This window comes from Manis javanica, chromosome 4 (genome assembly GCF_040802235.1).
Source record: "Manis javanica isolate MJ-LG chromosome 4, MJ_LKY, whole genome shotgun sequence".
NCBI classification, from domain to species: domain Eukaryota; kingdom Metazoa; phylum Chordata; class Mammalia; order Pholidota; family Manidae; genus Manis; species Manis javanica.
In genome coordinates, this window is record NC_133159.1 from 94,991,964 (window position 1) to 95,005,130 (window position 13,167).

The 13,167-nt window shown below is 43.6% G+C and overlaps 1 protein-coding gene across 3 annotated transcripts in view; it reads left to right on the forward strand.

Moving 5' to 3' along the window:
* The first annotated feature begins 5,438 nt into the window (after positions 1–5,438).
* Positions 5,439–13,167, forward strand: part of TRIM33 (tripartite motif containing 33) — a 136,736-nt gene continuing 129,007 nt past the window's right edge. The window contains exon 1 of one of the 3 annotated variants that reach the window (XR_012130272.1): positions 5,439–6,083. Coding sequence is in view for 2 of the 3 variants with exons in the window: in XM_037019978.2 (XP_036875873.1) it covers positions 5,558–6,083 (526 nt within the window). In the remaining variant the exon portion in view is untranslated. The remainder of the gene's footprint in view (positions 6,084–13,167) is intronic. The other 2 variants (XM_037019978.2, XM_037019977.2) reach the window with 2 other exon arrangements.

A 13,167-nucleotide genomic window follows, 5' to 3' on the forward strand; every position in this document is an offset into this window, starting at 1 on the left:
CGATTATTTCCTCCCCCAGTTTGGGGAAGTTTTCAGCAATTATTTCTTCAAAGACACTTTCTATCCCTTTTCCTCTTTCTTCCTCTTCTGGTATCCCTATAATACGAATGTTTTTCCTTTTGTATTGGTCACATATTTCTCTTAGTGTTGTTTCATTCCTGGAGATCCTTTTATCTCTCTCTCTGTCAGCTTCTATACGTTCCTGTTCTCTGGCTTCTATTCCTTCAATGGCCTCTTGCATCTTATCCATTCTGCTTATAAATCCTTCCAGGGATTGTTTCACTTCTGTGATCTCTTTCCTGACATCTGTGATCTCCTTCCGGACTTCATCCCACTGCTCTTGCATTTTTCTCTGCATCTCATCCCACTGCTCTTGCATTTTTCTCTGCATCTCATCCCATTGCTCTTGCATTTTTTTCTGCATCTCTGTCAGCATGTTCATGATTTTTATTTTGAATTCTTTTTCAGGAGGACTAGTTAGGTCTGTCTCCTTCTCAGGTGTTGTCTCTGTGATCTTTGTCTGCCTGTAGTTTTGCCTTTTCATGGTGATAGAGATAGTTTGCAGAGCTGGTACAAGTGACCGCTGGAAGAGCTTCCCTTCTTGTTGGTTTGTAGCCTTTTCCTGGGAGAATAGCGACCTCTAGTGGCTTGTGCTGGGCAGCTGTGCGCAGACAGGGCTTCTGCTTCCTGCCCAGTTGCTTTGGGGTTTGTCTCCGCTGTTGCTGTGGGCTTGGCCTGGCTGGGGCTGTTCCTCCAAAATGGTGGAGCCCCGTTGGAGGGGGAGCAGCCAGGAGACTATTTATCTCTGTAAGGGGCCTCTGTGCTCCCTGCTGCCCAGGGGGTTAGAGTGCCCAGAGATCCCCAGATTCCCTGCTTCTGGTCTAAGTGACCTGTCCTGCCCCTTTAAGATTTCCAAAAAGCACTCTCCAAACCAAAACAACAACAGCAACAATGAGAGAGGGAACAGAAAGAAAGAGAAAAAAAAAAAAAGGAAAAAAAAGGAAAAAACAAGCGATTTTTTTTTTTTTTTTCGTCCTCAGGTGCCGGTCCCAGGCACCCGCTCACTGGTCCTGCTGCCCTGTCTCCCTAGCACCAGGGTCCCTGTCCTTTCAAGGCTTCCAAAAAGCACCCACCCACCGGTCCCGCAGGGAAGGAACGCTCAATATTCTTTGTCCTCAGGCACTGGTCCCACGCACCCGCTCACCAGTCCCGCCGCCCTGCCTCCCTAGCACCGGGGTCCCTGTCCCTTCAAGGCTTCCAAAAAGCACTCGGCAAAAAGAGAGAAAAAAAAGGGGAAAAACGCGCGATTTCTTCCGTCCTCAGGTGCTGGTCTCAGGCACCCACCCACCGGTCCCACAGGGAAAAATGCGGGATATTCTTTGTCCTCAGGTGCCGGTCCCAGGCACCCGCTCACCAGTCCCGCCGCCCTGCCTCCCTAGCACCGGGGTCCCTGTCCCTTTTAGGCTTCCAAAAAGCACTCGCAGAAAAGAGAAAAAAAAAAGGGGAAAAACGTGCGATTTCCTCTGTCCTCAAGTGCCGGTCTCAGGCACCTGCCCACCGGTCCCGCAGGGAAAAACGGGGGATATTCTTTGTCCTCAGGCGCCGGTCCCAGCCACCCGCTCACCAGTCCCGCCACCGTGCCTCCCTAGCACTGGGGTCCCCGTCCCTTCAAGGCTTCCAAAAAGCGCTCGCCCAAAAGAGAAAAAAAAAAAAAAGGGGAAAAACGCGCGACCTCCTCCGTCCTCAGGCACCGGTCTCAGGCACCCGCCCCCAGGTCTCGCAGGGAGAAACGCGGGATATTCTTTGTCCTCCGGCGCCGTTCCCAGGCACCTCCTCACCGGTCCCGCCACCCTGCCTCCCCAGCAACGGGGGCCCGTCCCTCTAAGGCTTCCAAAAAGCGCTCGCCAAAAAAAAAACCGCTCCGGTTTCTCTCCACCCGCCGGGAGCCGGGGGGAGGGGCGCTCGGGTCCCGCCGGGCTGGGGCTTGTATCTTACCCCCTTCACAAGGCGCTGGGTTCTTGCAGGTGTGGATGTGGTCTGGATGTTGTCCTGTGTCCTGTGGTCTCTATTTTAGGAAGATTTTTCTTTGTTATATTTTCATAGCTCTATGTGTTTTTGGGAGGAGATTTCCACTGCTCTACTCATGCCGCCATCTTGGCTCCGCCCCCGCTTGCTTGCCTTTTTAACAGTGTGGTACTGGGTACACTTCTGGACAAAAATCTTGTCCTGCTTTACCACCACCCACTTTTATTTCACTCATTTGATAGCCGTGTTAGGAAGGTCCCCAGTCTGAAGTAGGATGTCCCACTAAGTCCAAGGACATGCTCAGTCCAACGTACATGTGCCTATGTTCCTTCCACTTCTGGTTACCAGCAATTTCAGGGGAGTTTTCGCCATAGCAGAGCTGCTAGGCACCTACTAATAGCTCTCTCCTTTATTTCAGAACTGTGTTTTTCTCAATGCTTGGGGAAGAGGGCCAGGGGTAAAATGTAGCCTAGGTCAGGGGAATGGGTGGACACACCCTCTACTTGAATCTTGCTGCTCAGTTCAGTCCATAGCATGGTTTCTCTTCTTGAGACTTCTCTTTGAGGTACCTTTATTTCTCCTTCCAGTTCTGTCCCCTTCAGAGACTTTTGGGTCTGCTTTGACATTATTTCATGTTTACCATGCACCAGGTACTGTTAGCACTTTATGAATGATTAATTGTCCAACATTAGGTAGGTCCTACTAGTAACAAACACTCTTTTACAAATGAGGAAACTGAGGCAAATTAAGTTACCTCATATCACACAGCTAGTAAGTGGTGGAACCAGGCTTCAAACCAGGCATTTGGCTCCAAATTCCATCTTACACTATGCAATCTCCCCATCAGACAGGTTTGTGCAAATCTTATCTCAGCCTCACAAATTATTGATTTCACAGCACAATTTCTCCTGCAAGATTTTTGGTCGCCCATTGAAAATTAAGGATGTACCTGGATATGTTTCAATGTCCCCTAATGTTCCATGACAGTTTAATTCCAGGCACTGACTTCTCAGAGCACATAGCACAATTTCATGGTGGTGGTGGTGGAGGCCACAATATCCTCTATAAAATTAGTTTTTGAAACATCTTTATACTAGATTGTAATAAAGGCAACCACTAATAGGCATCAAAAGTTAAGAGAAATTCAGGAAAGCAATACTTTTGGTTGAGCCCATTAACTTATTTTTTTGAAGTGAATTTGGAGAAAAAAATCTTTATCTGCTCTTCATTATATATACTTCATATTTTTCACCACCTGCAGAGATACCGCTTTTCCTTGGTCCAATCAGCCAGTATTCCTGACTTAAATATATTGTATTTGCAGCCTAAATGCTACCAGAAGGAAGGTCTTCCTCCTTTCACTCTGATCACCTACAAGTGATTTTTCAGGAAGCAGCCAAAGTGACTCCTCATGACTTTCAGTCTTTGTTCAAAACTCATTCAAGACTTTCCACCTCTGCATTTTAAAACTGGGGTATGTGTATTCAGACTCCAGCAGAGGAAATTTTTCCAAGTGGTACAAAAGTACGGGCAGTTTTAGAGGATTTAAACATGTATAAAAATTAATCATATGCACACACATAGTTTTTTAATGCAATGTTTACAGCTACAAAAATGAAAAATGGAATTGATACAGGACCCTATCTCTTCCTAGCAATGTTATATACATCCGTGTCTACGTGAACTGAAAAAAAAAAAGTACCAGTCATTTCATTAAAAGGCATTCCCAGTTAACACTTTCATGTTTAATATTTAACAAAATGCGACACTTTTTAATTACGTACTTCAAAAATGGAAGACGGTGTTTGTTAAACCACCTTAGCAGCTACTTTCCCATTGGCTAGACTTAAAAAGTAGCGGTAACAATTTAAAAGGTCAGTATTGCAAAATGTCAGAAATTGCACCCTGCAATTATTTACACACGATGAAAAATTTTATAGTCAAAAATCACAATGTTTGAGGGGAGAACATAGTTTTTAAAAGTTCTTTTCAAGGGCACAAAAGTTAAAAATTGAAGACCACTTCTGTATATGATCTGGCTCCCTTGTCTTATCTCATGTTCTATTACTTTCACTTTTTCAAACACTCCAGCCACACCGATTCCTACCTGTTCCTTTCACAAGTCAGGTATCCCTGTCTGCCTCAGATCTTTTGTACTTACTGTTTGTTCCTCTGCCTGCAACACTCTTCTGCGAGAGAGCCAGAGGTCATCTGTCAAGAGGGTTCTTCCTGAGTCATCTCTAATCTTTTATTTTCTTTTTCCAGAGCATTTATAACTCCCTGGCATATCAATCTTCCTCCATTAGACTGTAAACTCCTCGAAGGCAAGGATCTCCCTTGCTCTCTGCTGTAATCCTAGCATCTCTATAACACTACCTGACACATACTAGGATGTATTTTTGAACGAATAAATGAAAAATGTGTCGAGGAGTCTTAAGGACTCATATTAGCTCAACTAAGTTTCTTGGGAACGCTGTCAGATGTCAGATGAGGAAAGTACTTCATAATCCTAATATTAAAACAAATGCTGCACTACATAAAAATCTCCAGGGTACTTTTTCACATAAAGACAATCCTTTCGTAAAGCTTCCAGTACCGATAGGGAACTTACGACCCATTCACGCTGGATCACTAACGGCGACCTCCAGGATTTAACATGTTAGATCGGTGGCTCCTCAAACTGACGCACAACAAAATCAGCTGAAGCGACTCTCCCCTCACTTCCAGATGCACACAGCGGGGTGTGGCCCTGGTATCTGATTTGAAAAGCTCCTCAGTTGATTTTCTGATATGCAGCAACGTCTGGGAACCAATCAAACCATAAGGAGCTAAATATAGCTGTTAAAGAGTTTCTTCCTCACCCGGTCTTTGCAGGCTAATTCTGTCAGACCACTAGTAAAAAAAAAAAAAAAGCCCTGCTTTACAGTTCCACAGAGGCACAACTACCCAAAGGAATGCGGCCGGGTAAAGAAGAGAGACCAAGAGGCCGCGGCGTCCGACCGTGCGGCCAGTGAGACTTCCGCGGAGACGCGCCTGCCTCCGGGGACGGCACCGCCCTGGAGACGTTCGCTTGGGAGGGACCGATTTAGGTCCCTATCCTTCCACCCTTTCTCGCTCTTCTTTCCACACCACCGCTGATTCCGAGCTCGTACCATCCCGGGCCAAAGGCAGTTCACAAGTCAACTGCCTCGGCTTATTGGAAGGTGAACCGCCGCGGTGCGGACGCAGAGCGCCGGTGCCAGAAGCCTGGAGGCGTGGCGAGGGCAGTTCCGCGCTCGAGCCCCGAGTTCCCGCCTCCCTCCGGAGAACGTCGGTATGTACGTGCGCGCGCTCCGCCCGCCCACTTTCAACCGTGCGACGCGAGGGCGGGGCGCCTCGTGCGCGCGCGCTCTCGTGTGTTCGCTCGCCTGCTCGCTCTCGGCGGCTGCTTTTGCTGCGGCTGCGGCTGGGGCTGGGGGCGGCGGCGGCGGCGGAGGCGGTGGCGCGGGCGGCGGGCGGTGCGGGGCGGTCCGGCGGGTTCAAAGAGGAAAACATGGCGGAAAACAAAGGCGGCGGCGAGGCTGAGAGCGGCGGTGGGGGCTGCGGCAGCGCGCCGGTAACTGCCGGGGCCGCCGGGCCCGCGGCGCAGGAGGCGGAGCCGCCTCTCGCCGCGGTGCTGGTGGAGGAGGAGGAGGAGGAAGGCGGCAGGGCGGGCACGGAGAGCGGCGCGCCTGGGCCCGACGACGGGGGGGTGTCCGCGGCCTCCTCCGGCTCGGCCCCGGCTGCCTCAGTCCCTGCGGCCTCAGTGGGTCCTGGAGTTCCCGCAGGGGCATTACCGACGCCGGCCACAGCTCAGGCCGCGGCTCCCGCTCCAGGTCCCTCCGCGGGGCCGCCTCCCGGACCGCCAGCCTCGCTCCTGGACACCTGCGCCGTGTGTCAGCAGAGCTTGCAGAGCCGGCGTGAGGCGGAGCCCAAGCTGCTGCCCTGTCTTCACTCTTTCTGCCTGCGCTGCTTGCCCGAGCCTGAGCGCCAGCTCAACGTGCCCATCCCCGGGGGCAGCAACGGCGACATCCAGCAAGGTGAGCGGGAGGCCCTGCCCGAGGTCCGAGCCGACGGGAATTTGCGGGGCCGAGGAAGATCTGGGGGCCAGAGGTGCTTGGCCTTGGGGCTGCTCGGACCGGCGCGATCCTGAGGGATTTAAGAGGTGAAAGACATGACCGCGGCAGTTTCCAGAGAAGCTGGACCGCCAGAGATACGGGGGTAGTGAAGGGAGGGGTGCTGGCTGAGAGAGGCTGGGGGAGGGGACACCGACTGCAAGGGAGGACTGTAATGTGCCCAGACTGTTGGGAAGCGGGTGGACCCGGACTGTGAGAGGAGGGGATGGGGGCGGGGGGCGGTGTCTGGGAAACCTGGGAGAAGCGTTTTGGGAGCGAAGGCCCGGAGCCGAGAGGTGTTGAGAGAGTAGGTAAGAGGTTAAGGGCTGTGAGGGTGAATTGCCCTAGACGGAGGATAAAGAGGACTACGGATTAAATGGAGGAGGATCAAGGAAGGGCATTGGAGAGTTTTGGACTAAGAAGAGGAGGTCTGGTGGAAAGTAATTTTAAGGTGATGTTAGGAAGGAGGAACTCTGGAAACGAAAATAGTTGTGAGGGGCCAGCATGGTTAGAGAAAAAAAACCCTAAGATTTATAGGTGAAGGAAAACGGATCTTTGAAGGGAATTGGGAGTTAGGGAGAGCTGGTCAGGAATTTCAGTTCATTTACATTAATGAGCCGCTAGTGTTCTGGATACTGTGCTGGGATTGAATTTTATAATAATGAGCTCATTCACAGTCTAATACAGGGGAAACAAATACAGAACATACAGCAGTGGAGGTGTGTACTTCGCGTTGTTAGTGGCACAATCAAGAGAAAGTCAGGGAAACCTCTCTGAAAAGGAACCCTTGAGCGTTTCCTTAAGGGTGAGTAGCTAGCTCACTGTACTGCAGAGTTTTCAGAGCACAGGACACTTTACCTTTACCTGGAACTAAGGGATATGTGAGGTGACTGGTGGAAATTAGGTTGGGTTGATGGATGGGCTGAATAGGTAAGGTGCCTGCAACTCTTATCTGAAACCTTTGGAACCAGGTTTAATTTAGACTCCAGAACAGTTTGGAAAATTTTCTTTTTTCTGCTGAGGTCTCTAGTACTCCTGTAGGGTCTGGGTTCACTCATTATCAACACATTAATGTTTCTGCTGCGAAACATGAATATCACATTAATGGGATAGACAATGCATATTCAGAGACTACAGATTATTCTGCAGTTCAGGGTGGGTTTTGTTGCAAATTTAGGAAAAAATGAAAATTTCAAGCTTTCGAGTTTTGGAGCTGTAGGTAAAGGATTGTTGACCTGTACTAAAGGGTTTGGAATTTATCCTGTAAAGTGTAGACTAAAGGGAGTCTGTGCAGGACTTTTGTATCAAGAGAGTAAGAGAGAGGATCACATTCATTCTCCAGAAAGATACTTGGGATACATTGAAGGGAGTATATTAAAAGGGTATCTTAGAGGAGGAGGCATTTTTGGTACAGGGGAAAGGTATGGGCTTTGTGAGACATTTGAGTTTGAATGTGTTCTTTGTCACTTACTACTTGTGACTTGGACAGATTTTTCTTAGCTTTAGTTTTCTCATTTGTGAAACTGGACAAAATTATCTACCTCAGAGTTGCTGATGGAATGAAGTGTGTAAATGACTAAGACATGGTAATTATTAATGAAATGGCAGTAGTTTATTATTAGTAACTAATTGTAAGCAGCCGTGGAAGTGGGTATGGGAGGGAGGATTGAGATTGACATGAGGGGAGATCTGTCTAGGCTGAGTTCTAGGTTTCTTGTTTGGTGGGTGGCAGTGCTGTTAATAGAAATGAAAGAATTCAGGCTCAGAAGCAAATGTATACGTGTGGTGGAGGGAGGATATAATGATTTCAGTTTTGGATGTTTCAGATAAGAAGTATTTTTGAGGCATATAGGTAAGAATGTTGAGAATAAGGGTTTGATTGTTGGAGAATATACTAAGTGATAATGAGGATATACTAAGTGATATGGAAGGTGGATAATGAGTATAATAACTGACTGCTCATGGCCTTAGCAGAGTAAGACACGGGATTCAGTGTTCTTGTGAGAACCTGGATTATGTGAGAGATTTAGAGGGAACACAAGATGAAAATTGTGTTTGATGTGGCTGAGGGATTGAAGTTATGAAATATAAACTGATGTTTATGCAGGAGAGAGAATAATAGTCTGTAAATTCCTTCCTAATTTCTTTATCTTTTGTTCTTGAACTAGGAAGCAGTAAGGAGTTGGGACTAAATAATGTCAATCCTGAGGTAATAATTGCTTTCTAATCAGTATTAAAACAAATTAAGCCTGGAAACCACCATGTTTTTAGGCAGGGAATCTAGAAAATAATTTTTTAATATTAACTTCTGTATATATTATTTGCTTTGATTTTCAAAAGAGCGAGCGGGCTATTCTGGAGGCAACTTTGGAGTCGGAGTAGTTCTGTCACTTAATTGTTTCTCAGAAGGAAGTTCATAATATTTCTGCCCCTCAGTTTTTTTAATCTCTAAAATGTAGCTAAAAGTCCTTCACTTATATCTCACTAAGACAAATTTAATAATGTGCAGATGCTTTTATAAACTGAACTGCTTTCCAAATGCAAGGCAATATTGAACTACCTGTGATTCCATCTCTGGTCTGAAGAGGCATAGCTGGTAGTTTAATTCATCATTTTAAGTGGCTTCGAAACAGTAACAAGTATATTATTCCCCCTTCCTAAGTGGCCTTTTTCTGTTCCTGTAACACCAAAGTTATCCACACCTTTTAACTGTTCCCTCTAGATCAGTGGTTCTCTAGGTATAGTTCCTGCACCAGGAGCATCAGCATCATCTTCCTTCTTGTTAGGAATGCAAATTCTTGGGCCCCACTCCAGACTGCCTGACCAGCAACCTGTTTTAGCAAGTCCTCCAGGTGATTTTGATGCACACTAGGTTTAAGAACCATTGTTCTTGAGTGAAAGACTCCTTCGAATGTTGCCCCCTCAGAAAAGCCTTCTCTGACTGCTTTTTTTTTTTTGGTAAAGGCTTTAATGTTTTAGAGCAGCTTAGGTTTATAGCAAAATTAAGAGGATGATAGGGAGATTTCCTATATAATACCAACCCCCACACATGGATAGCCTCATCCATTATCAGTAATCCCCCACCAGAGTAGTGTATTTCTTAAAATTGGTGGACCTGCGTTGACACCCAAAGTTCATAGTTTACATTAGGGTTCAGTCTTAGTGTTGTTCATTCTGTGGGTTTGGACAAATGTGCAGTGACATGTATCCATCATTATAATACCAAGTATTTCACTGGCTTAAAAGTCCTGTGTCTGCTCTTTGTAAGGTAGTCCTCCAGGTTACTGTCTGACATACTTTTTTCTCTTCATAGCACAGTTGAAATCCAAAATGTTTACTTGTGTTTGTTTATCTTGTTTCCCACTAGGATATTGTAGAGTTAATGTTCAATGAATTTATTTGGAGATTTAGAATTGAAAAGAGAGAATATGCCTCTGGAGAGTTGGGGCATGGGGCAGACTCAGAGGGGGTTGCCAGTATGTAGTTTTGAATGATAAGAATCATCTGGAGAGCTTTTTAAAATGCCAGTCTTGGAAGTTTCAGAGATTCTGTTTTGCTTGATTTGGGGATAACACTAGGAATCTGCATTTTTAACAGTTACCTAATGTGATTCTGATTCTGGTACCTGTCACACTTTGAGAAACATGGATTTAAATATTTTGAGGAAAAAGGCTGATCTTATTATTTACTCTTGGATTATTTGGAAAAATCAAAATAGATAAACTAGTTAATAATTGTTGAATTTCAGTAGTGAGCATTTTAAAGATTTCTTGTGTTTTTTTTTTTTCTATTTCAGGTTGAGTTAGAATAGCTATCAGTAGTGACTGTATAAATGTGTATGTCAGTAAAAACACAAATTTCTATTGATGCATCTGAACAAACTCCCAAATGGGCCCTTGAGATGAGACACGTAGTAGGGCTCATCTAAGACAGCGTGATGATGTGGATGAACAACCAGATTGGTAGTGACTTGCACTGGGTTCTTAATTATTAATTAGTTATTAATAACTAATTCTTAGTTATTAGCTGTGTAGCAAGTTACCTAGGTAGTCTGTCCAGATCTTCTGCAATATGAAGAATGAGTTCCCATCCTATAAAATTATATGATTCTGTTATGTTTTATGCTAACTTTTTACATCTGCATAAATTTAATATTGTTTGTGGGGTATGATGGAAGAATCAACATGGAAAAATGATTTTATTTCTGAATCTTCAGTTTATTGTGAAGCCTCTGAGATTGCAACAGTCATGTGGTAAGTGGGAGGAAACCTCTGGGTGTAGTGTGACGAATACCTACTACAGTAGTTCTGTCTGTTTTATCACTGAGCATGGTGACCCACTCTGGGGAGTCTTCTGTTTTAACTCTTGGTAGTTCTTGCCCCAGGAGTACTTATGCTGTAGGGTAGTTTTAGTTCAGTGTGGGGCTTATCTGTTTGGGATTTTTTAGTCCCTACTTTCTCTAATGCCCTACTTGACCATAAACAAACTTGAGTTTATGGTCATCAGCAATCAGTCAATAAAGATCTGTCAAACAAAACTGAAACCTCTTATAACAACTTTCTGCATTGTGATTGGTTAAGCCCACACAGTTCAGGAGTTAGGCCACCTAAATACTCTTTTTGAGCTCCACCATTTAGTACTTGAATGTCTATGGATAAGTTGAGGGTAATAATTACATGTACGTCATGGTATTATTGTGAGGATTAAGTGAGTTAATAGATTGTTAAGTGCCTGGCACACAGTAAGCCCCCAATAAATTATAGTACTACTATTTTATCTTCCAGTAGTTCTCTGCTGTCTTTGTGACTACCTCAGCCTCACAGTAAGCAGGAAGAAGAGGCAGAAAAGTAAATTGTTGCTGTTTTTCTAGGCTCTTCTGACATCTGATGATGTACAGCATGCCTGACAAGTTACTTGCATTTCAAACTTCTCCAGCTACCTAAAATCATAATATAAAAACTTGTAAAGTTTCTAAATCCTAAGTCTTTATAAAGTCTAGTATCTGTACATCAAAAATTTAGTTACGAGAATCTAATTGCTTTTTATTTCTTCATGTACACACTCTTAGCAAACCTTAAATGAGAATACCTTAGAATAGTGATTCTCAAAGTTGGTCCATGGAACCCTGGGGACATTGTCTCTGATGTCCTTTTTAAGCATTGGCAAAGCTAAGACTTTTCATAACTCTAATTCATTATTTGCCTTATTTACTATTCTGACATTTATAATAATGATACAAAAGCAATGCCTGGAGAAACTGCTGGTATCTCAGCAGGAATTAAGATAGTGGCTCCAAACCATACTAAAAGTCATTGTATCTTTATCGCTGCACACTTAAGGTATAAACAAGAACAACAAAAGGCCATGCTATTTTCATTATGTCCTTGATGAAGCAGTGAAAAAATTTTAAATCTTGATATCAAGCTTTAGTATTCTGTGTGATGAGGTAGAAAGTGTACATAAAGTGCTTTTAGTACAGACTGAAGTGCAAGAAAAATACTTGTGTGATTGAGTTCTATGCTGAATTTGCTGCTTTTTTTCATGGAAAATGATTTTTAAAGAATGATTGGCAAAGTATGGTTTTCAGGCATGGGTATTTGGCAGCCATTTTCTCAATGAGCCTGTCACTTCAAGGAAAACAACTGACTTTACATGTTGCCAGTGATAAAAATTGAGCTTTTAAATGAAAATGAGAATTCTGGAAAACCTGACAGCTTCTGAATACTTAAAGGCTAATGAGACTGATGGTGATATAGTGAATATTTTCCAAATGACCAATGCACAATGTTATAAAATCATGCATAGGAAAAAGATTCAAAGTGCAAAATAAACCAATAGATTTTAATGTAAGGGAGTACTGAAAGTTCACCAATATGGTTTACAATTCCACACTGAAACTGATGCAAGAACTAAATAGACTTTTTATATTTTTGTATGATGTAAAAGAAGAATATCCACATAATTATCTGAAAAGGCTATTAAAATACTCATCCCTTTTCTTAAATATGTAGTTGTATGAGGTCAGTATTTCTTCATATTCATCAAAGAAAACAGTCTATCACAACAGATTAAATGCAGAATCATACATTCAGCCATCTTCTATTAAACGAGACATTAAAGAGATTTAAAAAATGTAAAACAATGCTGCCTTTTACTAAAAACTTTGTTTTGGAGAATTCTGATAAAAATGTTATTTACATGTACAGTGAGTTTATTTTTAAATAAATAACATTGAATTTTAATAAAACAAGTTATCATCAATTTCTTATTACAGTATTAATGAAATTTTAAAGTCCTCAGTTTTTATTTCTAATGCCTTACATACTGGCAAAACCATGGGGTAAAACCTACCAAAATAGAAACTCTTTGAGGGTCTTAATAATTGAGAGCGGGGTAGGATGCCACAGAGTCACGGCTTGTCTTTTGTCATTTCACTTTCTATTTTTAAAAAATATCCATACTGACTTCATAAGTTATATTTGATAATAACATTATCTGAAATTCTAGAGGTCTTACACTACTACTTGCCTCTGCCTACTCTTGATCATAGTAGATGGTGTCTTCCAGTGTTTCATAGTTTCGGATTGTGAGCATGTTTAGTAGGGCTTTATGAAATTGCCAGATCTGGTTTGTGGGGGAACAAGCCTCTAGAGAGTATTTTACCTTTGCTTTTGTCAGATGCCACTAATACAAAATCACTGAAATTAATTTTTAGTTTGGCATTTCTTAGAACTGGCAGATGTTGATTTAGGGTGTATTTTACTTTATGTAAAGGCTGACCTGTACTTGGAAATTCTCAGGAGAAAATTTTCCTTACTCAGCCCGGGCTGTGACAATTTTATTTCTGTTATCTTGGCCAGATTTATTTCTTAAAAATTTTACTATCAATTCCTTATGCAGCTTTCTAACTGAGAGTGTAATCCTTCAAGCCCACTTTATGAAGATACTCTTGGTTCTGATGATTTTACACAGGCCCGAGGCTCCCATATCTTCTCTATTTGTTTACTCC